The sequence below is a fragment of the Vipera berus genome (assembly GCF_964194415.1).
Source record: "Vipera berus genome assembly, chromosome: 3".
Classification (NCBI taxonomy): Eukaryota; Metazoa; Chordata; class Lepidosauria; order Squamata; family Viperidae; genus Vipera; species Vipera berus.
In genome coordinates, this window is record NC_138204.1 from 119,924,074 (window position 1) to 119,948,536 (window position 24,463).

Sequence of the window (24,463 nt, forward strand, 5' to 3'; positions counted from 1 at the left end):
TGTTAGTATAAAAGCAGGTTGCCTCAATTTGGAATATATTGAGTTCAGAGCACTTGGAGACAGGAGATCCCATTGAACAACAGCTAGGGTCAGAAATGCATGGAATCAAAAGCAATAAAATAGAGTGTAAAACACACAAAATATGAGAGGTTTGCAGTTATGTTACACTTAAAAACTAAACCAAACATCATCCGCAGACCAAAAATTCAGCCACACCGACATACTGGATGCTCTAAAATACAATTGATTACCATCTTGTCTGAGATTTCAGGAGCTCAAGTTCAAAACGTGTGGAATGAACTAGTTCCTTTAGAGTAATAACCAAAAAGTCAAATTCTGTACCTGAGAAGCTTATATTCTAACATTCAGTGCAGGATTGAAACAGCAGATTTATGAAGAATATTAAAAAATAAAGTAAGATCAGGACAGTTAGGCAGAACATAATCAGTAATGCTGTTTTTCAGGGAAGTAGCCCATTTCTTTTCAATTTCTGAGCTAGATCCGCACAGTTCTTGGTCCTACAATGGAAAGCAATTGGTTGTAGGTCCTTCGATCAAATGTTGTAAAAAGTTTCATTTCCTCAGTTATATTTCTTCCTTATCAGATTTGTGTTGCCTTGATATGTTTTGGAATGCATTTTAGAGATTTTAACATATGGAAAAAATTGAGCAAATAGTATTAGTAAAAAGTTTGCAAAGAAAACAACCAAGTTACTCTTATTCTATCCTAGGCCTTTTGCAGGCTTCTTTCATTCCATAACTTTCCATAACTGGAAAGCTAAATTGCAAGCTGCCTTGACAACTTTATATTTAAAAAGTGTCATCAGAAAGGAAGGAAAAAAATCTATTTTAAAAAGTTCTAAGTTGTTTTGCGCTATATCTTTCTTGGAAAAAAAAGGGATATCTGGCAATCACTGATTTGCTTTTACAATTGTAACAATATTTTCACATTTGCCAAATTGGATTAGTTCATAAATTAAGCTTATTCACATCACATTAATTCATATACCGCAGGTGGTTTAGGACAAGCTGTTATATCTCAACCCAAGTCTCCAATAGAATTGGAAACTGCTACTGGAGAAGCATAACAAATCCATCAATTGTTATTCATATTTGGAGGTTATTTTTGCTCATTATTTTGCTTTTTCATTCAGGGCACTCAGCATATTATTTGAACTCAAAATATTGGGCCCCTTTCTGTTCATTTCATTAAACTGAAAGACCTATGAACAAAGCATCAAAGCACTGGTAGTCTGAGTATTTTTCACTTTCCCAAGTCTCTTTTTGTAATACACAGTCTCACATATATGCACACATGTGTACAAACTGTCTCTCTCTCACAAAATAAATAATATATTTCAATTAGACTTGCTCCAAAATCTTATCTTGAAATAATTCTAATTTATAAACGTACATCAGAAACCGCCGAAACTGTAGAGGTTACAATAAAGCTATGAGAAACCACAGGTGAAAGAGATAGTAATACAAAGTAAAATGTGTATATAAAGTCATATACCACAGTTTATTTTAAAGAATGGTTAAACTTTAAAGGCAGTGCTTGGAAAAAACAAGAAAACTCACCTGACTAGATTTAGCCATCTCAGAATTTAGGATATTGGTTCCATTGCTCTCCAAAAGCTCATCAGATTTTTGGTTGCATGAAATATATTCAGCAGTTTGAACTTTGGGAGTTGGAAAAGTAATTTCATGTATCTTGGACTCGGAGGATAGGCAGAGCTGATAGGAATAAGGAATAGTTCCTTCCTCATAATTTGGTGGGAATATGATGGCATTGCTGGAATGGGGAATGGGAGCAAAGCACGGGAGAAATTTCAGATTCCCTGACTGTCGGAGTTTCATCATAATGACTAGAGTTACAGTCAAGAGGAACAAAAAGGAGATCAAAGTTAAGGCCAGCACGAGGTAGAACTGGAGCTCAGACTGTTGCTCCGAATCGGTGGTTTGGTTATTTATTTCTGGCAGTGCCTCTTGGAAGTTTTCAGCAAAAATCAGATTGAGACTGACTGTAGCAGACAGAGGGGGCTGCCCGTTATCCTTCACTAAGACCACCAGCTTCTGCTTCAGGGCATCCCTTTCCAGAAACGTCCGCAGTGTCCTGATTTCACCAGTGTGGGCACCAATTGTGAAGAGTCCCGGCTCAGTGGCTTGCAGTAGGTGATAGGAGAGCCAGGCATTGTGCCCAGAGTCGGCGTCCACAGCCACCACCTTTGTAACCAGGTACCCCATCTCTGCCGAGCGAGGCACCATCTCAAAGGAGGCCGAGCCCTCCGCTCCTGGAGAAGGATACAGAATTTGAGGGCTTTGGTCATTTTGGTCCAGGATGAACACCTTCAGTGTGGCATTGCTGCTGAGAGGCGGGGAGCCGCCATCTTCAGCCTTCACCTGTACCTCAAACTCTCTGAGTTGCTCATAGTCAAAAGACCTCTGAGAATAGAGGGTGCCACTTTCTGAGTTAATGGAGAGGTAAGACGGGAGAGGTAGCGCCTCTATTTTGCTAGTTAGGATGGAGAAGGTGATCCTAGCATTGCGACCAAGATCGGGGTCTACAGCTTTGATGCTGAAGATGGAGGAGCTAGCAGGATTGTTCTCTGCCACGTAGACACTGTATGAGGATTTCTCAAAGGCAGGGGCATTATCGTTGATATCCGAAATCTCCAGTGAGATGGTTTTCTGTGTAGAAAGAAGGGGCGTACCATTGTCTGTGGCTGTGATTGTGAGATTGTACCCTGGGGTGCTTTCTCTGTCTAGGGGACCATTCGTCAGCAGCTTATAATAGTTATTAGCTGCTGATACTATTTTGAATGGGGAAGCATTCTCTAAATGGCAATTGACCTCCCCGTTATCCCCCGAATCTCTATCATTTGTATTGATGAGGGCTACCAATGTTCCTATTGGAGAGTTTTCAGGAATTTCTCTGGATGAGGAAGCAAGAATCACTTCTGGGGCATTGTCATTTACATCTAATAGCATTATTTCAACGTTACAATGAGCTACTAATCCACCTCCATCCCTTGCTTCTACCACCATTGTGTATTTGTCTGTTTCCTCAAAGTCTAGCTCTTCTCGTACTGTTATAATTCCAATAAGTGGATCTAACTCAAATTTTCGATGCACGTTATCAGCAATATTGCTGAAGCAATAGGTGATCTGGCCATTGGAACCCTCATCCTTGTCTGTGGCTTTGACTTGTATTACAGTAGATCCCTTTGACGCATTCTCTTTGAGGCTGATTTTGTACACTTTTTGGCTGAAAACAGGTGGGTTGTCATTAGCATCTATGACTGTAATCTGTATTTTGGCTGTTCCAGTTTTTGCAGGGTTTCCTCCATCAACAGCACTAAGAGTTAAACTAACAGTACTTTCACTTTCACGATCCAACTGTTTTTCCAGCACTAATTCTGCATATTTGTTTAAAGAATCTTGCTTGCTAATTGCTAAAATGAAATACTTATTAATGCTTAGATGATATTCCTGGAGAGAATTTCTTCCAATATCAGGATCTTCCGCTTGTCCAAGAAGAAATGTAGCTCCTGGTAAAGTGGATTCAATTATCTCTAACTTGATATCACCATTTAAGAAATGTGGTGCATTATCATTAATATCCTGGATCTCCACTGTTATATAAAAGATGTCCATGGGGTTTGCACTCACCACTTCAAAACTGATGGGGCAGACTGCAGTTTCCCCACAGATTTCCTCTCGGTCAATCCTGTCTTTTACATGCAGATTCCCATTTTCAGCATTAATGGAGAAGTATTGCTTTTTGCCTAAAGAAAGGATATGCAGGTTGCGATTTCCCACTTCTGCAGTACTCAGCTTCAGATCCTTGGCAAGATTCCCCACAACGGAACCCTTTCCCATTTCCTCTGGGATTGAATAGCGAACGTGCTCCGAGACAGTCTGGCAGACGAAAGACAATAAGAAGAGGAGACGTACTTGCCTTTTTACAGATCTGCTCTTTGCTTTGCTCCTGCCGTCCATCCCACCTGCGGTGAAAAGGGCTTTGTGCGATCCAGTAAGCTGAGGAGTTTAAATTCCCATTGGGAGGAAAGCAGCAAGAGGGTCCTGGGATTCTCCTGAGTTTTATCTACATTGCAGGGATTTTCTTTTCTCTGCCATGGTGTTTGAGTGTCCCTCAGTCCTGCTCTTTGACTGCTCTGCGCTCGGTGACTGGATAGTCAGAAGGCAGGAAGCCCATCAGATTCCCAGCCGCTTTCTGGCAACTACGTTGGCCAACAGCGGCACTCTGAGTCTCCAATGCAGAACTGCAAGAAGGATCTTAAATATATTCAGGTTTTTTACCATTTTGATTATGATGGAGAGCTGAATGTATATCAGTTAGGGTAAATGATGTATATTTAAGGTTTTTTTGTGTACTTTTATCAATAGAACAAGCAATATTTCATCTCCTTACCAAGGTAGCCACACTTCCTTTCTGCAGCACTCCTATCTTTTTTGAAATCTATAATTCAGTGATCTTCCCTTACGATAAATAACATACCATAAAAGCAAAATATATGCAAGTTTCTGAGTGCTCCAGAGCTTTTTATTGGGTTAAAAAGTTTTTCGGAAGAAGGAATACTGTCCCAAAGGAGACGTTTAAGCATGAATTGCAGTGCAATCTCTGCCTGCTCCATGTTCTAGTTTTGGCAGCTCAAGTCCTGCAATCCAGTTTGTCTTCTGTGGTTTACTTTTTGCCAGAAATATCCTCTTCTTTTCAAATGGCTACTGCACGCAGTGACAAGAATATTCTGTCAACTGGGTTGCAACAGTATGTGAGGAATAGTATACAAGATCACGTGAAGCTTTAGTACCACTTTACACTGCAATGGTTAGACCATAATTGGAATACTGCATCCATTTCTGGTCACCACGATACAAAATAAATAAATAAATATTGATGCTCTGGAAAGAATCCAGAGAAGATCACCAAAGATGAAAAAGGTTTTATAGGCTAAACTGTGTGATGAACACTTGTGGGAACGAGGTATGTCTAGTCTAGTGAAGAGAAGGGAAGGACAAGGGGTAACTTGATAGTAATCTTCCAATATTTAAGGGGCTGTCACAGAGAAAAGGGGGTCAACCCATTATCCAAACCACGAGAGGCCAGGACAAGAATTATTGAATGGAAGACTATTAAAGAGAGATCCAACCTAGAATTAAGGAGAAATTTCCTGACAATTAATTAGTGGAACAGCTTGACTCCAGAAGTTATGGGTGCTCTATCATTGGAGATTTTCAAGAGGAGATTGCACAACCATTTGTTTAGTAGGGGGCTGAACTAAAAGACTCCCAAGGTCTCTTCTAATTCTGTTATTCTATGATTCTATTAAACAATGCTCCAATAGCATAGCGGTTAGAGCGCCTGTCTAACCTGCAAAGGATGAGTTGAAACTGAGTAGAAACATTTTTTAAAAAACTATTTTTCTTCTTCAGAGCAATCCAATTTTACATTAGGCTTTTTAAAGCCCACTTGTTGTCTATGGAAATGCTGACGCTGCTGCTGTGTTTTTCCCCAGCTCATAAATAATCCAAAGGAGTAAGTATTGCATATTTATCTAATTGGGCTATTTGGGAGCTAGGGGGAAGCTGAATCCCCTCTACCTAAAGTGATAAGAACTATGAAATAATACATTGGTATTTTTTTTCCTAAAAGGTACAGTAAAGAAAGAAAAAAGTAATACTAATCTTAACATTCTGTGAAGTTTCAAACCAGTGACATTGTGCATCTCAAACAAATTTCATAACCACCACAATAGCGGAGAAAATCCTATAACAGAAGTTACACCAAACAGTAGTGAGCCAAATGAACCAAATGAATTATTGCAAAATGCAAGAAAATAGTTGGTGGGTATATACTTTCTCCAGTATATATAAATTTAATACCTCTGATTCGTACAGTAACCATGTTAATGAAAAAAATGTGAATTGGGCAAATATTAAATTATTACCCTTTTAAAGTCGTTTTGCCTTTTTTATGATCAACAAACGTTAAGATTTTCTTATTTCTCAGCCCAGCATTATGTAAATACTTCTGTAAAGGTGGAAGATAAAGATTCCCTTCAGTCAGCTTGACTCCTGGTGAAAAGCAGAGGTGCTTCTTTGTAGGCAGATATTTCCTCTCATTGTCGCCTTCTGGATCTTTTTCAACTTCCATGTCTAGCCTACAACTCTCAGATATCTTGCTAATTTCCTATCCAAGTTATTAACTCAGCCCAGCTTAGCTTTTGAGGGATCAGCCACTAAACCAAAACCAGCCGTATCTTGCACTACTCTTTACTGCAATGCTGAATATTTTTACTATTCATTTCTACTTTTCTTATTTGAAGGGATAGAAGAGATTTTTTTTTATGAGGAAGAACATGTCAAAGAAATATTTATGAATAAAGCATGATGCTCCTATGTTTATTTAGTTGAAAGATATTCAAGATGTTTGTGTATGAAAAACTGTTCATTCTCCAATAATCTGTTCAGAAGTTGCAGCATTTGTGTTTTCTTGCACAGCAAAGAAGCCTAAAGAGCAAACAGCAGTACTGGCTAATGCTGCAATGAAAATATACCGTAGCACCCAAGTGAAAATAAAAGTTAAAAATTCTGAAGCACAATCTAAAGGAGCAACCAAGCCTTGCTGTCAATAATCATGTTGACAGCTCAGCAATTGGCCGCTCAGTGGGTTAGGATGCTGAGCTTGTCGATCGGAAGGTCGGCAGTTTGGCGGGTCGAATCGCGAGTGCCGCGTAACAGAGTGAACGCCTGTTACTCGTCCCAGCTTCTGCCAACCTAGCAGTTCGAAAGCACGTAAAAATGCAAGTAGAAAAATAGGGACCACTACGGTGGGAAGGTAACAGCGTTCCGTGCACCTTTGGCATCTAGTCATGCCGGCCACATGACCATGGAGATGTCCTCGGACTTCCGCTTTGAAACGGAGATGAGCACCGGCCCCTAGAGTTGGAAACAACTAGCACGCATGTGCAGGGGAATCTTTACCTTTACCTTTTATGGTGCAAAAAAGGTTCCATTTCATATGTAATTTAAATGCAGCCCCATTTGTTTTTGCAAATAGAATCAAGAAGCTCATTCTGCGCTAACATAGTCCATGAGCAGTGTGGGCCAGCTGGTTCTCCATTGAAAGAAATCATGTACCCTACAATCAATCAACTACTACAGCAGAGTAATTATGAAGTAGAAACAAATTCGCAAGTGAGCCGAAATTATGAGGTTGCATAACTATTACCTAAAAAGAAAAATAAAATTCATAACTCTCTCGATGGGAAACAGTCTGATAAGAATTTAATAGAGACAAATGCAAAGTTCTTCACTTAGGAAACAGAAATCAAATCCAAGGGCACAGAATGGGTTGTGTGAAGAAGACATTATAATAGTTGACTGCAAACCAACCCCGTAACGTAGTGATTAAAAATGGCAAAAACAATGTTAGCTGCATGAATAGAAATAAAACTTTAAAATTCCTGGAACTACTTTTTCAGTTTTGTTATACATTTTATACAGATTTGATTTGGATCTGGTTATGACACCATATTGCAGAAGGGTTCAAGATGACTAAAAACAGGTTCTGAGAAGGGCTAAAAGAATGATCATGGAATTTACAAGAACCAGTATGAAAAAAAGGGATGAAAGTTAAGGCTGAGAAAGAAATATTTTCCCTAATTATATATTTAGTGCCCTGTTTTGTGATTAACAACAAGTATGAGTAATCAACTATTATACGAAAGTAATGCTGCAATGAGATGGGATGGGGAGAGGGGAGAAGAGAGGAGAGCTGAGATAGTACTTTTCAAATCCTTGATAGCATGTAATATAGTAAAAAGTCAGAATTTCTTCCTCTGTCATTTTAGAACGCAGCACATGCAAAAACAAAGTTTTAACAAGGCCATTTGCAAATGGATTTCTTAGAAGGAGCTTTCCAACAGAATCAGTGGTTTGACAGTGGAACCAATTATGCAGAGATGTGGTTGGTGCCTTTCACTTACTGTGTTCAAACAGAAGCAGTCTAGAGTGCCATCTATCTGTCTTGGGCCCAGTGTTCTTATCATCTTAATAAATGGTCTAAATGAGGGAATAGACAGGGAGTTCATTAAATCTGCAGATGACCTCAAGCTGGGGGTGGGATTTCTACAGCACTGGGTCCTATCCAGTTCGGTGGTCAAAAAAGTTAAGGTCCTGCAAACAGGCAGGAAAAACCAAATGCATAGATATAGAATAGGTGGTACCTATTCTAGTAATTATTACTGTGAGAGGAATCTAGGTGTTCTAGTGGATACTGCTTAGGTATGAGCCAGCAATGGCTTGCAGCTGCCAAAAAGGTTGTAGGCTGCATCAACAGAGGGATACCATCAAGATCACAATAAATGATAGTACTGGTCCATACTATGCTAGTGAGGCCACACTTAGACTACTGCATCCAGTTCTGGTTGCCATGATGCAAAAAAGATCCTGAGAAAGAAGAAGAGCAACGAAGAGGATAATAAGTCTAGAGACTAAATCAAATGATCAGCGGTTAAGGAAACGAGGTATGTGTAGTCTAACAAAACGAAGGATTAGGAGTGACTTGATAGCTGATTTCCAGTATTTGAGGGGCAGTCACAGAAATGAGGGGCAGGACAAGAGGTATTGGGTGGAAGCTCATTAAAGAGCGATCCAACCTGGAATTAAGGAGAAATTTCTTGACAGTGAGAACAATTAATTAATGGAACAGCTTGCCTCTTTGAGTCATGGGTACTCCATCACTGGAGATTTTCAAGAAAAGACTGGACATCCATTTGTCCAGAATAAGTATAAGGTCTCGTGTCTTGCACAGGGCATTGGACTAGGGGACCTCCAAAGTGGCTTGCAGCTCTATGATTCTATCCTGGATGCTTTAATTTGGATGTCTACATTAAGTAGAAGACAAGATATGGTGGCAAAATTCTATGATTTTAATTTTAACTATTACCTGGGGAAGCTCTTTGTTCTAGCAAACATTTTGTTATAGTAAAATATGAGAAGTATCTACTTGTCTAAATTAAGTAACATATAGTGGCATTGTGACGTACAACATTAGAAAAGCGTACAGGGGCCTTAAGAGAGAATATTTTTAGACAGAGAACAGAAAATAGTCAAATGATTAATCTAAATGAAAACGATCAGCATACAGGTTTCCTAAAATCATTATAACATAAGAGAATTCTCTTACCTGGTATATTTTCTTAATAATTTTGAAATTAATCTATGCAAGAATAAATCATATAGTACCTCAGAAAAATACTTGGAAAAGAACTCAAATCCCCACTATAAAAGGTACCATCAACTTAAGTAGATTAGTTTAAAATTGTTTACTTCATAATAACACTTACTATCTAGACACAAGAAATAGATAACTAAAATTAATGTGATAATTTCTCTTTTGAATATTATGGAAATCCTTAAAAAAGAAAACTTACCTTGCTATTGTACTCAGTTCGACAATTCAAATTAATTATTCCATTTTCTGTGAAAAGCATGTTAAATGGCTCAGTGAAATATTCGCAAGAAATATAATTTAAGGTATTGGACAGTAGAATAGAATCTGCTTCTGAATAAACTAATGTAGAAATGAGCTGTTTCTTAGGAAATGGATTTATGGGGTTTGCATTTAACTGATATTTACCTTCCCGTTATTTTCCACTTGAGGATGCAAACTGCTTTCTCCATCGCTTGAAAGAGGGACCTCAGTTTTTTCAACACAAAGCATATTCTCTGCAATATGAATGTTTGGTGCCAGGAAGGTAAATTCATTCTTTCTGGATTCTGAGGAGAGGCAAAGCTGGTAGGAATAAGGCAGTGTCCCATCTTGAAAATTGGGTGGAAATATGACCCCAGCTGTGGAATGGGAAACGGGAGCAAAACATGGTAAGAAACTGGACTTTCCTGACTGCCGGAGTTTGATGGCAATGGCCAGAATCACTGACAAGAGGAATAAAAATGACATCACAGCTAAGGCCACCACCAAATAGAACTGCAGGTCTGACTGATCCTCTGAGCTGTTCATCTGGCTTTTCATCTCCGGAAGGGCCTCCTGGAAGTTCTCAGCAAACACCAGGTTCAGAGTGACAGAGGCCGAGAGGGCCGGCCGTCCATTATCCTTCACCAGAAGGACCAGTCTCTGTTTCACAGCATCTCTCTCCATAAAGGATCTTGCTGTCCTGATCTCACCTGTATGGGAGCCAACAGTGAAGAGGGCCGGTTCTGTGGCTTGAATCAGCTGGTAGGAGAGCCAGGCGTTGTGTCCGGAATCAGCATCCACGGCCACCACTTTTGTTACCAGATAATCTGCCTCGGCTGAACGAGGGACCATCTCAAAGAAGGCAGAGTCCTTGGAGTCTGGTGAAGGGGACAGGATTTGAGGGCTGTTATCATTTCGATCCAGGATAAACACCCTGACTGTGACGTTGCTGCTGAGAGAGGGACTCCCGCCATCTTGGGCCTTCACCTGCAGCTGGAATTCCCTAAACTGCTCATAGTCAAAGGACCGCTGGGCATAGATGGTGCCGGTCTCAGAATGAATGGAGATATAGGAGGAGATGGGAAGTTCTTCTATGTTGCTGGTGAGGATTGAATATGTGATGTGTGAGTTTTGATCCACATCCGGATCAAAGGCTTGAATCTGGAAGATGGAGGCACCAGAAGGATTGTTCTCTGGCACGTAGATGCTGTAGGACGCTTTCTCAAAAGCAGGGGCATTGTCATTGATATCAGAGATCTGCAGCAAGATGGTTTTGTTTGTGCTCAATGGAGGAGTTCCCTTGTCAGTGGCTGTGATTGTAATATTATACTCAGATGCTTTTTCTCTGTCCAAAGGTCTGTCTGTCATGACCTTGTAGTAATTGTTAGATGATGGAAGAATTTTGAATGGCAAATTATTTTGCAAAAAGCAAGTAACCTCTGCATTATCACCAGCGTCTCTGTCGTGTACATTGATGAGAGCAATAACTGTCCCAGACTGAGAATCTTCCAGAATGGGACTAAAAACAGATGCAACTATTATTGCTGGCACATTATCATTTTCATCAAGGATTTTTACTTCTACTTTACAATGGGTCATTGATCCACCTCCATCTTTTGCTGCTACAGTCATCACATATTCTGTGCTTTCCTCAAAATCCAATGGTTCCAGAAGAGAAATCATTCCACTGGTTGAATCTAGGCTGAATTTCTTATTTGCACTCAGCGGTATATTCCTGAAATAATATCTGATTTGTGCATTTGAACCTTCATCTTTATCCAAAGCTACCAGTTGCAGGACCGGGAATCCAACTGGTAGGTTTTCCCTCAGACTGACTGTGTAGATTTCTTGGGTGAATGTAGGTGGATTATCATTGGCATCCGTGACATTGATCGATATTTGGGCTGTTCCAGTTTTTCTGGGTTTTCCCCCATCCAGCGCAGTAAGTGTTAGCTGAAGGGTTGGTTCACTCTCGCGATCAAGTGGTTTTTGCAGTACTAAATCTGCAAATTTATTTCCATCTTGACTTTCTTTCACATCCAAAGTAAAGTAAGGATTGGTGCTAAGATGGTAATTCTGTAAAGCGTTTGTGCCAATATCCGGATCTTTGGCATTCCCAAGAGGGAAACTGGTGCCTATTTGTGTTGTTTCAATTATCTCCAAATGGATAGTGTTGCTACTGAGAAACTGTGGTGAATTATCATTAATGTCTTGTATCTCTATTTGTAGATGGTAAATATTTAATGGGTTTTCAATCACTAATTCAATATTCAGAACACATAGTGGGGTTCTGCCACATATTTCTTCCCTATCTATCCTGTCATTCACAAAGAGGTTTCCATTTTCTGCACTGATTCTGAAATACTGCACCTTGTCCACAGAGATGGCATGCATTTTTCGACTTGCTAGTTCTCTCAGGCTCAGTCCTAGATCCTTTGCAAGATTCCCCACTATAGCACCTTTTGACATCTCCTCGGGGACTGAATAATGAATCTGTTCCGAGACGGCCCGGTAGGAAACCGACAAGAGTAAGAGCGATAGTACTTGCCTTCGGATTGCTCTGCCATTCCCTCCTTGCCCTCGCTCCATCCCCTCTGCGATAAAGCTGGCTGCCTCAAAATCTCATCGGAATAGTAGGAAACACTCTCCTTTCTTCTTAATTTCTGGGGACCAGCCCTTTTCGCAAGGCTGCTTTGCATTTGTTGCTGTTTCCCCTGCCTTTAACGAAATGCCGGAATCCTCCTTTGGGAAGCCTCTGTTTAGCAGCTCTTCTCCATTCTCTTCAGCGTCCCCGTTGGCTAACAGCGACACCCTGAGGCCAGTGGGGAAACTGCAAGGATTTATTCAAAAGTACTTCTATGCGACCCGTTTTGGGGGTATTCAGAATAATTGCATTCAGTTTTGGAAGAGTTGGCCCTCTGGATTTTTTCTTTATATTTCTGCAATTGTAATGTATCTCTTTCAATGTGCTTTTATTCATGTAAACAGCTGTTAATATCATGATGTACAGTGCAATGTACCTGTCAACTCAGAACTGACTCCATTAGGCCTGGTCTTGTGAAAACAATAATATATTAGCATACTGAGAGACTTCTGCATCTTAAAAGCTCTAACATAGGTTATGACAGTCAAAATAGGTTCAAAGAATGGTGAGACAGTGATATTATTTGGTTATTTTGTATAAACTGATTAAAGGAATCTCATCCTTCTTACTGTGTAGAAAGTAATATTCTAGTATTCTAAGTTGCTTTGAACTACAGTATACTTTCCTATCATGAACATGTCCTTTTGTTCATATATATCTAATAATGTAGCTATATTATTTTCATCTGAAAAAGCTTCAGGTATATTAGAATATAATCAGGAAAATAACCAATACATTTTTGGCATTTCTTGTTGTGGTACATTAGCAGTTTTCATACCAATTTAGTCTCTTGGTTAAGGCACCAAGCTAAAAAGTGGGAGGCCATGAGATAAAGTCCCACATTAGCCATAAAAGCCAGCTGAATGACTTTGGGCCAGCCCAATACACTTCACCTGATTATTGGGGGGGGGAATAGGAAGAAGGTGTGTTGGATATGTTTTGTGCCTAGAGCTATTTGTAAAAATAATAAAATTGGGATATAAACAAACTAACAAGAAGCAGCAGAATAAATGGAAAAGTCTTCCAATCTCTCTATGAAATGTTCCAGGAGTCTGCGGAATTTTCTTCCTTGAAGAGTCATAAGAAATCTGTTTTTTATGAGCTGGAAATTTTTCTAAAAATCATTGGAATTCTTGAATCATCAGAATTAATTTTGCTCCAGTATGGTTTATTAAGGATGCAAGATAATATAAATCCGATATTCTTATCCCTTTTTTTGAGGTCATTAAATTTAATATAGTAACATTGTTCCGTTTAACACTGAGACTTAAAATATGACCCCTAATTAGGAGCCTAATTCAGTAAATTAGATGCTGGCCTTTGAGTGTAACTTTAAACAGGTTGGTCTGTTATTCAGTGTTAGTATAAAAGCAGGTTGCCTCAATTTGGAATATATTGAGTTCAGAGCACTTGGAGACAGGAGATCCCATTGAACAACAGCTAGGGTCAGAAATGCATGGAATCAAAAGCAATAAAATAGAGTGTAAAACACACAAAATATGAGAGGTTTGCAGTTATGTTACACTTAAAAACTAAACCAAACATCATCCGCAGACCAAAAATTCAGCCACACCGACATACTGGATGCTCTAAAATACAATTGATTACCATCTTGTCTGAGATTTCAGGAGCTCAAGTTCAAAACGTGTGGAATGAACTAGTTCCTTTAGAGTAATAACCAAAAAGTCAAATTCTGTACCTGAGAAGCTTATATTCTAACATTCAGTGCAGGATTGAAACAGCAGATTTATGAAGAATATTAAAAAATAAAGTAAGATCAGGACAGTTAGGCAGAACATAATCAGTAATGCTGTTTTTCAGGGAAGTAGCCCATTTCTTTTCAATTTCTGAGCTAGATCCGCACAGTTCTTGGTCCTACAATGGAAAGCAATTGGTTGTAGGTCCTTCGATCAAATGTTGTAAAAAGTTTCATTTCCTCAGTTATATTTCTTCCTTATCAGATTTGTGTTGCCTTGATATGTTTTGGAATGCATTTTAGAGATTTTAACATATGGAAAAAATTGAGCAAATAGTATTAGTAAAAAGTTTGCAAAGAAAACAACCAAGTTACTCTTATTCTATCCTAGGCCTTTTGCAGGCTTCTTTCATTCCATAACTTTCCATAACTGGAAAGCTAAATTGCAAGCTGCCTTGACAACTTTATATTTAAAAAGTGTCATCAGAAAGGAAGGAAAAAAATCTATTTTAAAAAGTTCTAAGTTGTTTTGCGCTATATCTTTCTTGGAAAAAAAAGGGATATCTGGCAATCACTGATTTGCTTTTACAATTGTAACAATATTTTCACATTTGCCAAATTGGATTAGTTCATAAATTAAGCTTATTCACATCACATTAATTCATATACCGCAGGTGGTTTAGGACAAGCTGTTATATCTCAACCCAAGTCTCCAATAGAATTGGAAACTGCTACTGGAGAAGCATAACAAATCCATCAATTGTTATTCATATTTGGAGGTTATTTTTGCTCATTATTTTGCTTTTTCATTCAGGGCACTCAGCATATTATTTGAACTCAAAATATTGGGCCCCTTTCTGTTCATTTCATTAAACTGAAAGACCTATGAACAAAGCATCAAAGCACTGGTAGTCTGAGTATTTTTCACTTTCCCAAGTCTCTTTTTGTAATACACAGTCTCACATATATGCACACATGTGTACAAACTGTCTCTCTCTCACAAAATAAATAATATATTTCAATTAGACTTGCTCCAAAATCTTATCTTGAAATAATTCTAATTTATAAACGTACATCAGAAACCGCCGAAACTGTAGAGGTTACAATAAAGCTATGAGAAACCACAGGTGAAAGAGATAGTAATACAAAGTAAAATGTGTATATAAAGTCATATACCACAGTTTATTTTAAAGAATGGTTAAACTTTAAAGGCAGTGCTTGGAAAAAACAAGAAAACTCACCTGACTAGATTTAGCCATCTCAGAATTTAGGATATTGGTTCCATTGCTCTCCAAAAGCTCATCAGATTTTTGGTTGCATGAAATATATTCAGCAGTTTGAACTTTGGGAGTTGGAAAAGTAATTTCATGTATCTTGGACTCGGAGGATAGGCAGAGCTGATAGGAATAAGGAATAGTTCCTTCCTCATAATTTGGTGGGAATATGATGGCATTGCTGGAATGGGGAATGGGAGCAAAGCACGGGAGAAATTTCAGATTCCCTGACTGTCGGAGTTTCATCATAATGACTAGAGTTACAGTCAAGAGGAACAAAAAGGAGATCAAAGTTAAGGCCAGCACGAGGTAGAACTGGAGCTCAGACTGTTGCTCCGAATCGGTGGTTTGGTTATTTATTTCTGGCAGTGCCTCTTGGAAGTTTTCAGCAAAAATCAGATTGAGACTGACTGTAGCAGACAGAGGGGGCTGCCCGTTATCCTTCACTAAGACCACCAGCTTCTGCTTCAGGGCATCCCTTTCCAGAAACGTCCGCAGTGTCCTGATTTCACCAGTGTGGGCACCAATTGTGAAGAGTCCCGGCTCAGTGGCTTGCAGTAGGTGATAGGAGAGCCAGGCATTGTGCCCAGAGTCGGCGTCCACAGCCACCACCTTTGTAACCAGGTACCCCATCTCTGCCGAGCGAGGCACCATCTCAAAGGAGGCCGAGCCCTCTGCTCCTGGAGAAGGATACAGAATTTGAGGGCTTTGGTCATTTTGGTCCAGGATGAACACCTTCAGTGTGGCATTGCTGCTGAGAGGCGGGGAGCCGCCATCTTCAGCCTTCACCTTTACCTCAAACTCTCTGAGTTGCTCATAGTCAAAAGACCTCTGAGAATAGAGGGTGCCACTTTCTGAGTTAATGGAGAGGTAAGACGGGAGAGGTAGCGCCTCTATTTTGCTAGTCAGGATGGAGAAGGTGATCCTAGCGTTGCGACCAAGATCGGGGTCTACAGCTTTGATGCTGAAGATGGAGGAGCTAGCAGGATTGTTCTCTGCCACGTAGACACTGTATGAGGATTTCTCAAAGGCAGGGGCATTATCGTTGATATCCGAAATCTCCAGTGAAATGGTTTTCTGTGTAGAAAGAGAGGGCGTACCATTGTCTGTGGCTATGATTGTAAGATTGTACCCCGGGGTGCTTTCTCTGTCTAAGGGACCATTTGTCAGCAGCTTATAATAATTATTAGCTGCTGATACTATTTTGAATGGGGAAGCATTCTCTAAATGGCAATTGACCTCCCCATTATCCCCCGAATCTCTATCATTTGTATTGATGAGGGCTACCAATGTTCCTATTGGAGAGTTTTCAGGAATTTCTCTGGATGAGGAGGCAAGAATCACTTCTGGGGCATTGTCATTTACATCTAATAGCATTATTTCAACGTTACAGTGTGCTACTAAGTCACCTCCATCTTTTGCTTCTACCACCATTATGTATTGCTCTGTTTCCTCAAAATCTATGTCTTCTCGTATTGTTATAACTCCAATATGTGGATCTAACTCAAATTTTCGATGCACGTTATCAGCAATATTGCTGAAGCAATAGGTGATCTGGCCATTGGAACCCTCATCTTTGTCTGTGGCTTTGACTTGTATTACAGTAGATCCCTTTGGAGCATTCTCTCTGAGGCTGATTTTGTACAGTTTTTGGCTGAAGACAGGCGGGTTGTCATTAGCATCTAAGACTGTAATCTGTATTTTGGCTGTTCCAGTTTTTGCAGGGTTTCCTCCATCAAGAGCACTAAGAGTTAAACTAACAGTACTTTCACTTTCCCGATCCAACTGTTTTTCCAGCACTAATTCTGCATATTTGTTTAAAGAGTCTTGCTTGCTAATTGCTAAAATGAAATACTTATTAATGCTTAGATGATATTGCTGGAGAGAATTTCTTCCAATATCAGGATCTTCTGCTTGTCCAAGAGGAAATGTGGCTCCGGGTAAAGAGGATTCACTTATCGCTAACTTGATGTCACCATTTAAGAAATGTGGTGCATTATCATTAATATCCTAGATCTCTACTGTTATATAAAAGATGTCCATGGGGTTTGCACTCACCACTTCAAAACTGATGGGGCAGACTGCAGTTTTCCCACAGATTTCCTCTCGGTCAATCCTGTCTTTTACATGCAGATTCCCATTTTCAGCATTAATGGAGAAGTATTGCTTTTTGCCTAAAGAAAGGATATGCAGGTTGCGATTTCCCACTTCTGCAGTACTCAGCTTCAGATCCTTGGCAAGATTCCCCACAACGGAACCCTTTCCCATTTCCTCTGGGATTGAATAGCGAACGTGTTCCGAGACAGTCTGGCAGACGAAAGACAATAAGAAGAGGAGACGTACTTGCCTTTTTACAGATCTGCTCTTTGCTTTGCTCCTGCCGTCCATCCCACCTGCGGTGAAAAGGGCTTTGTGCGATCCAGTAAGCTGAGGAGTTTAAATTCCCATTGGGAGGAAAGCAGCAAGAGGGTCCTGGGATTCTCCTGAGTTTTATCTACAGTGCAGGGATTTTCTTTTCTCTGCCATGGTGTTTGAGTGTCCCTCAGTCCTGCTCTTTGACTGCTCTGCGCTCGGTGACTGGATAGTCAGAAGGCAGAAAGCCCATCAGATTCCCAGCTGCTTTCTGGCAACTATGTTGGCCAACAGCGGCACTCTGAGTCTCTGATGCAGAACTGCAGGAAATCTCTGGATCTTGGCTTTTAGAAAGAAATAACAAGGAATCTCCTGTATATGACAATGCAATGTCTTTTAAATTTCAAATTTATTTATTATTTATTATTTATTCATTGTGCTTATAGTAGGAGTTCATAGGAGCAGATACTATTTTGAATGGCAACTAACATCCCTCATCACCCTGCCCTCACAAGCCTCATATTTTATGTATAATGATATTTTATTTTATTTTTATTTTTATTCCATTTATATCCCGCCCTTCTCCGAAGACTCAGGGCGGCTTACAAGCTTAGCAGTAGCCTTCATTCTATAAATATAAATATAAAGTGGAATCTTCAGGTATTTCTTTCGATAAGGAGGCAAAAATCAGTTCTGATACATCCACATCTAATGGGTTTGTTTGAACAGTGCCATTAACCTAGCTTTCTCTAACTTTAATTCATTCTAATCTTTTGCTTTCCTCAACACCAGCTGTACACTCTCAAGTCTGAACTCTTCCTTTGTGACCTAGCTCTCTTTTTCATTTCTTTTTTGTGTTCAGATCTTCAGTAAGCTCTTTCTGTAGCTACACTGGTTTGCTGTTCTGGACTGGTCTGCTATCCTGCATTTTTTTCCATAGTGGAATTGTTTTAAGTTCTGTTTCCTCCTTTAGGAACTTCTCCCATCTTGGGTCCCTTTTCCTTTTAACTTCCTGTCCCATGCAATCCCATTTATCCTTGATTAGTTGGTTAGACTCTATTTAGTTTTTAGTTTCCTTTAAAATCAGGAACATAAGCGATATACTGCCATTCCCTCAATGTCGTGCTTTGCCCACTTCATCAGTTAAGCCTTTTTTATGAGTTAGATTCTTGACTCTTGCTTGCTTCTTTCTCTGAAGGTGAAATTGGTCAGCAAAACAAATCAGAAATTTCACGGAAGCTCCGTACTTGGCTGGATCTCCCAACAATTTGAATGATTTTCCCATTTGTATGACTTCTTGACTCTTTGAAAATCTAAAGCAGGGGTGTCAAACTCAATTTCATTGAGGGCCGCATCAGCATTGCAGTTGCCCTCAAGGGGCCGGGTGGGTATGGCCTAGGTGGGCATGGCCTACTGGGTGGGCGTGGCTAGAGTGCGTATGGCCTACTGGGTGGGCATGGCCAGCTCTACATCGTTCACATCAAGGGTGCCTATGGGGGCCTGGGCAGGAGTGGGACAGATCTGAGGGTCTCTGGCAGAAGGATGGTCTCTGGGCCAGGGCCAAGGCAGTGGGGGCCGTTCCCTCACTGTTTCCAGGATGGCTTCGTGGGCCACATGAAACCACTTCGTGGGCCGTGTCTGGCCCCTGGGCTTTGTGTTTGACATGTCTGATCTAAAGTTTCTGATAACATTCATAAAGGACCAGTTCATTTGTTTTGACTTTTGAGCAGGAAGGAATATTTTAAACCAATAATGAAATTCCTGTTTGCTTTCTGTTGCTCTTGTTCCTTTTAAACAAACTGCGTCCTTCAGTTATTCCAGGCACTGATATCATCCCACCGGGTCTCTGTTTTATGAATTAAATGATACTTGCCTTTCTATTTTAAGGGCTCGGATTCATTTGGTTTCTAAAATTCTGGGCATTGGTATATTAAAAAAATGAGATTATTTCGATTTCCCAAAATATATAGTTTAAGGCCTCCTAATGAAGTTGTTATGCTTTGTCCAACCCCCTTTTTGTCAATCCTTATGAGGTACAATCTATTTTGTGCTAGCAGTCAGACCATTCAGTCCATCTTTCCAGAATTCAGACCTTGTTTCAAATCTCTTTTATTGATACCATTTGCATAATCCATCACTGACCTGAAGAATAGATTGGAAGAATGGATGATAACGCCTCTTCAATCTCCAGGTTTTTGAGCTTCCTTCTGAAAATTTCAGATTGTGCAGAATCAGCTGTAGCTGTTCTTTAGAGTATCATTTGTATCAGCAAGAAGAGATAATTGTCAACGGGCTTGATGGTTCAATCATATTCTTGTTCCTGACAAAGGACATGCTTCACGATGTGTCTGGTCACCATACATTTGTTTTAATTCCTCTGTGCCCCTTTTATAGAAACGAAGATAAATATTTGGGTAGTGGTTGCCCCAAAATTTGTGAAAGGATAGTTTATATCATGATTGATTATCAAGATCACTGGATTTTATTGTTCAGACTATGGATTCTTTTAGGATACCCGCAATGATACTTATACTGTAGAAAAGATTAAAAACCAGTAAAATTTTATTTAAATCTAAAAGAATTATTTAGGATTGCATAACACCATATAGACAGATTACTCTCATTAACAGCTATTATTATAAATGGACTTCCCTTTAGTTTGCAAAGAATTTTCCAAACACAGATAAGTATTTGTGACACCTGGACATTTTGCTTAACCTCCAGGCAAAATAGTACATTTGGAATGTATCATTGTGCAATTAACTTAATTATTTCGTGGATTATGACAATATTTAATGAAATCTGGATCCTGGTTTTACAGATACTTTGAATGATCTTCCTAAAAATGGGGTGCATTATCATCATTTAATCCAGTTTCAACTACACAAGTTGCTGTGGAAAAAGGAAACTTCTTAGGTCTCACTAGATGGTAGCATTTAAGAGAAGGGACATGGAACATGCCCATTTTATCAATCCTTGTGCAGCAGGCAGATAACCTCAAGGGCAGCTAGCCCCACAAATAACGTAGCCTCATGCCATGTAAGGCTTTAAAGGTGATAGTCAGCATGTTGAATTGCAGCTAGAAAGAATCTGGGAGCCAGTGCAGAATCTGGGAGCCAGTGTAATATGGGTAAATAGAGGGAAGCCCAACACAGTGCATCCTACCACATTGTGTCAATTGTAACATCCTGGTGATCTTCAAGGGCAAACATGTACAGGTTAACTAGTCCAACCAGGAAATGGCCACGAGCAAGGCCTTCCTATTCAGGAATGGGTACAATTGTGCACAAATTGAATCTTAACAAAATTTGTCACATACTCCTCAAATAGGAACCATAAGTCCAGGAGAACCCTCAAACTGTGTACCAACTCTGTTCGTGCAAGCGCAATCCTGTCAAGAATAATTACAATCCTGTAATTATGAACCTCAGCTATTACTTTGGGCTAAATTCTCACAGCAAGCCACAGTTGATAAATTAAGTAATCACCCAGGTTGAGTTATAATTCTATAATCCTTAACAATAAGGTGGCATCCATTCCTTGATTTTAATAATATGTGCACCTCTTTATTCAAGTCTTTGTAGGCAATATTGCAGGTCAAAATAGAGCCACTGATTACTCTGTATTTCTCAGGATGATGGGAAACATCGTGCAAAGTAAAGGAACCTTTCTTCTTCCTTTACCACTGCCATTTTACTACTGCTGTGGAGGCACAGTGGTTAGAATGCAGTATTGCAGGCTAACTCTGCTGTTTGCCAGCAATTCGATCCTGACCGGCTCAAGGTTGACTCAGCCTTCCATTCTTCCAAGGTCGGTAAAATGAGGATCCAAATTGTTGGGGGCAATATGCTGCTTTGTAAATCACTTAGAGAGGGCTGTAAAGCACTGTGAAACGGTATATAGGTCTATGTGCTATTGCTATTGCTTATTTTATTTTATTTTATTTTATTTTATTTTATTTTATTTTATTTTATTTTATTTTATTTTATTTTATTTTATTTTATTTTATTTTATTTTATTTTATTTTATTTTATTTTATTTTATTTTATTTTATTTTATTTTATTTTATTTTATTGCTGGCCAAAAGAACTCTGAAAATGCTATAGCTAAAATACCAAACTTTGCTCATTTCTCCAAGAAATGTGATAATGTCACAAATAAGTCCAATATATTATGACAACTAATAAAGATCTGGTTTGCTTCACTATTCCCTTTAGACAGGAAATACTCTGTTCTCGTGGGATTTAAAATGGATTTTTAATCTATGTAAAATGTCTCAGAGCAGAATTCCAAGTAAAGTTCCTTTTGGGGGGGGGTTATTAGAAAAAACAACTAATATTTTTTGTGGGGGAAAAATACATCTGCAGAAATGGAAACAGAAAGCCCACATTTAGCTACAGTGAAATCAACACTGAAATTATTTTTCATTCCTTCCTCTCAGATTAAGGTCTCAGTGACTAACCTGAATAAGAATCACATTTGTATTACAACCAGAGTATTTATTTACAGATTAACATGCAATGTTCTGTGATATATAAATAAATCTGTGATGCCATAATTCCTCAACAATTCTTCAGATCATCACAGAGAGTTCTAGGAGAACTCCACCCTATTATACATTCAACCATAGAAACTCATTGGATGACTTTGGACCAGTCTCCTCAGCCCTAACTCATAAGATGATAGTAGTGGGAACCATAGGAGGAATGAGCATTATGAATAGAAAATCAGTACATGAGGAAATTAGCCAGCCTTATCATATCACAAGAATGAAACAATGGCAAATAAGTAGATTTATATGATAGACATAACATTCTGCATTCATTCTGGAACATTGTTCATATCAGCAGTATGATCATTATCCTAACAGACTTCAGGACAAAGCTGAAGGATCCCAGCAGAGTAAAAACAAAATGTTAAACATCCAGTATTAAGATTCAATAGACAGAAGAAACTGAAGGGAAACCACTGTCGAGATAAATAAGGGCTTATAGGATCAACACAACACACCATTAATCTGAAATATTAAACTCACCTTAACTATGGTTTGCTCATCATTCTTCAAATTTAAATCCCCACAGGCTAGGATAGGGTCACTCACCCCACAGGTTAGAGGTTGATTGGTCAAAGTATTTGAACAGTTTTCCTCATGAAAATCGCAGTGGCTTTTTCTAGAATCTCTGGTGAGTGAAATAGTGTGGCAGTAAGACTGAAGAAAGGCTCGGACTCCATCCATCCCAACAAATTGTGACACTGGGACACCACTAAAATGCACACTTCCTGACTCTAACAATTTCAGATTCCTCCACCTGTACAATCTGATAGCCAATAAGACAAGGAGGAAAGTAAAGAACAAGCAGGAGACAAACGCCACGGCAATCACCAGATAAAATGTGAGGTCTGACTGAGGATCTACAGGAGCTGAGATGTTGCTCAAATCTGAGAGAATTTCAGGGATGTTGTCAGCCAGAACCACCGTGAGAGTGACCGAGGCAGAGAGAGGCGGCTGCCCGTTGTCCTTCACTAATACCACCAGGATTTGCTTCAGGGCATCTTTCTCCAGAAAAAGCCGAGCCGTCCTGATCTCGCCGGTGTGTAGTCCCACGGTGAAGAGCCCTGGTTCCGTTGCTCTGATCAGCTGGTAGGAGAGCCAGGCATTCTGGCCAGAGTCTGCATCTACTGCCACTACTTTAGTGACCAGGTAACCTGGTTCAGAAGAGTGAGGGGCCAGCTCTATCCCGGTGGAGCCATCGGCGGGAGGGGAGGGGTGCAGGATCTCTGGCACGTTGTCATTCTGGTCCAGGATAAAGAGAGTCACCGAGACATTAGAGCTGAGTGATGGGGAGCCTCCATCTTGAGCCTTGACCTGGAACTGAATCTCTTGAATCTCCTCGTAGTCCAAGGAGCTCAGGGCATAGACGGTCCCTGTCTCAGAATTAATGGAGAGGTAGGAGGAGAGGGGCAAGTCCCTCATTTGGCTCTCAATGATGGAGTAAGTTATTCTGGCATTTTCTTCCCAGTCTGGGTCACTTGCTTTGAGGGAAAAGGCTGAGGCTCCTTTGGGGTTATTTTCTAGAAGGTAGGAGGTATATTTTGATTCCAGAAACTGTGGAGGGTTGTCATTTGTGTCCAACACCTGGAGTGAAATAACCACAGATGTAGAGAGTGGTGGTGTCCCGTCATCCACCGCTGTAACTGTAATAGAGTAAGTTGGCAATTGTTCCCTGTCAAGAGCTTTCTCTGTCTCTAAACTGTAGAAACTCTCCATTGTTTTCTTGAGCTGAAAAGGGAGGCTGCTGGGAATTGAGCATTTAACCTCTCCGTTGTCTCCTGAATCTCTGTCTCGGGCATTTAAAATGGCAATGACGGTCCCAGCTGCAGAGTTCTCAGGCACCGAGTTGATCACAAAGGTGATGTCTAACTCAGGTGCATTATCATTTAAGTCTGTAACCAAAATCACAACCTTTGACCTATCACTCAGCCCACCCCCATCCATGGCTTGCACTTCAAATTCATACATTGACGATGTTTCAAAATCAAGGCTCCCCACAAGGATAATTTCCCCTGAAGTCGAATTTAACATAAATTTTTGAGAGCCCTTTTTGGAGATTTTTTGAAAAGAATATTTTATTTCTCCATTGATTCCTTCATCCATGTCAATAGCCATCACCGTAGCTACTATGGATCCTTTAGGCATGTTCTCTTTGACGTTTACTTCATAGATTGGTTGGCTGAAAACTGGTACATTATCATTTGCATCTAGAACAAAGATGTGAATTTGCAGTGTGCCAGACCTGATAGGTTCACCCCCATCAAAAACTGTAAGGATCAGGTCATAAACTGACTGCTCTTCCCTGTCCAGTGATTTTTCCAACACTAGTTTAGTAGATCTGGCGCCAGTTTCACTTCTTTGCATCTCCAGGGAAAAATGGTTACTGGCTGTGAGTTCATAGTGTTGTATGGAATTTTTCCCCAGATCTGGATCTTGAGCTTCTG

The 24,463-nt window shown here is 39.8% G+C and overlaps 3 protein-coding genes across 4 annotated transcripts in view; all 3 read right to left on the minus strand.

The window, feature by feature from the left end:
* The window catches only part of LOC308665430 (protocadherin gamma-C3-like), a gene marked incomplete at its 5' end in the record, with an annotated part of 208,181 nt that overhangs the window by 165,159 nt on the left and 18,559 nt on the right, over nt 1-24,463 (minus strand). Inside the window, one exon of one of the 2 annotated variants that reach the window (XM_081323457.1) lies at nt 1,581-4,249. The exons of the other annotated variant lie outside the window; for it this stretch is intronic. Coding sequence (XP_081179583.1) covers nt 1,581-4,001 — 2,421 coding nt within the window. Of the gene's footprint in view, nt 1-1,580; nt 4,250-24,463 lie in introns of those variants that run through there. 2 annotated transcript variants of the gene reach the window in all.
* On the minus strand, nt 9,652-12,090 carry LOC308665513 (protocadherin gamma-B5-like; the record flags this gene model as incomplete). The annotated part of the gene is made up of 1 exon (XM_081323574.1): nt 9,652-12,090. One exon carries the CDS (start codon nt 12,088-12,090, stop codon nt 9,652-9,654), a length of 2,439 nt encoding a protein of 812 aa, XP_081179700.1.
* On the minus strand, nt 12,124-17,683 carry LOC308665514 (protocadherin gamma-B2-like; the record flags this gene model as incomplete). Its single annotated transcript, XM_081323575.1, is given in 4 exon segments — nt 12,124-12,313; nt 13,754-13,809; nt 15,083-17,125; nt 17,129-17,683. Coding segments are annotated over 4 exon segments (2,664 nt in total). The 5' UTR covers nt 17,504-17,683.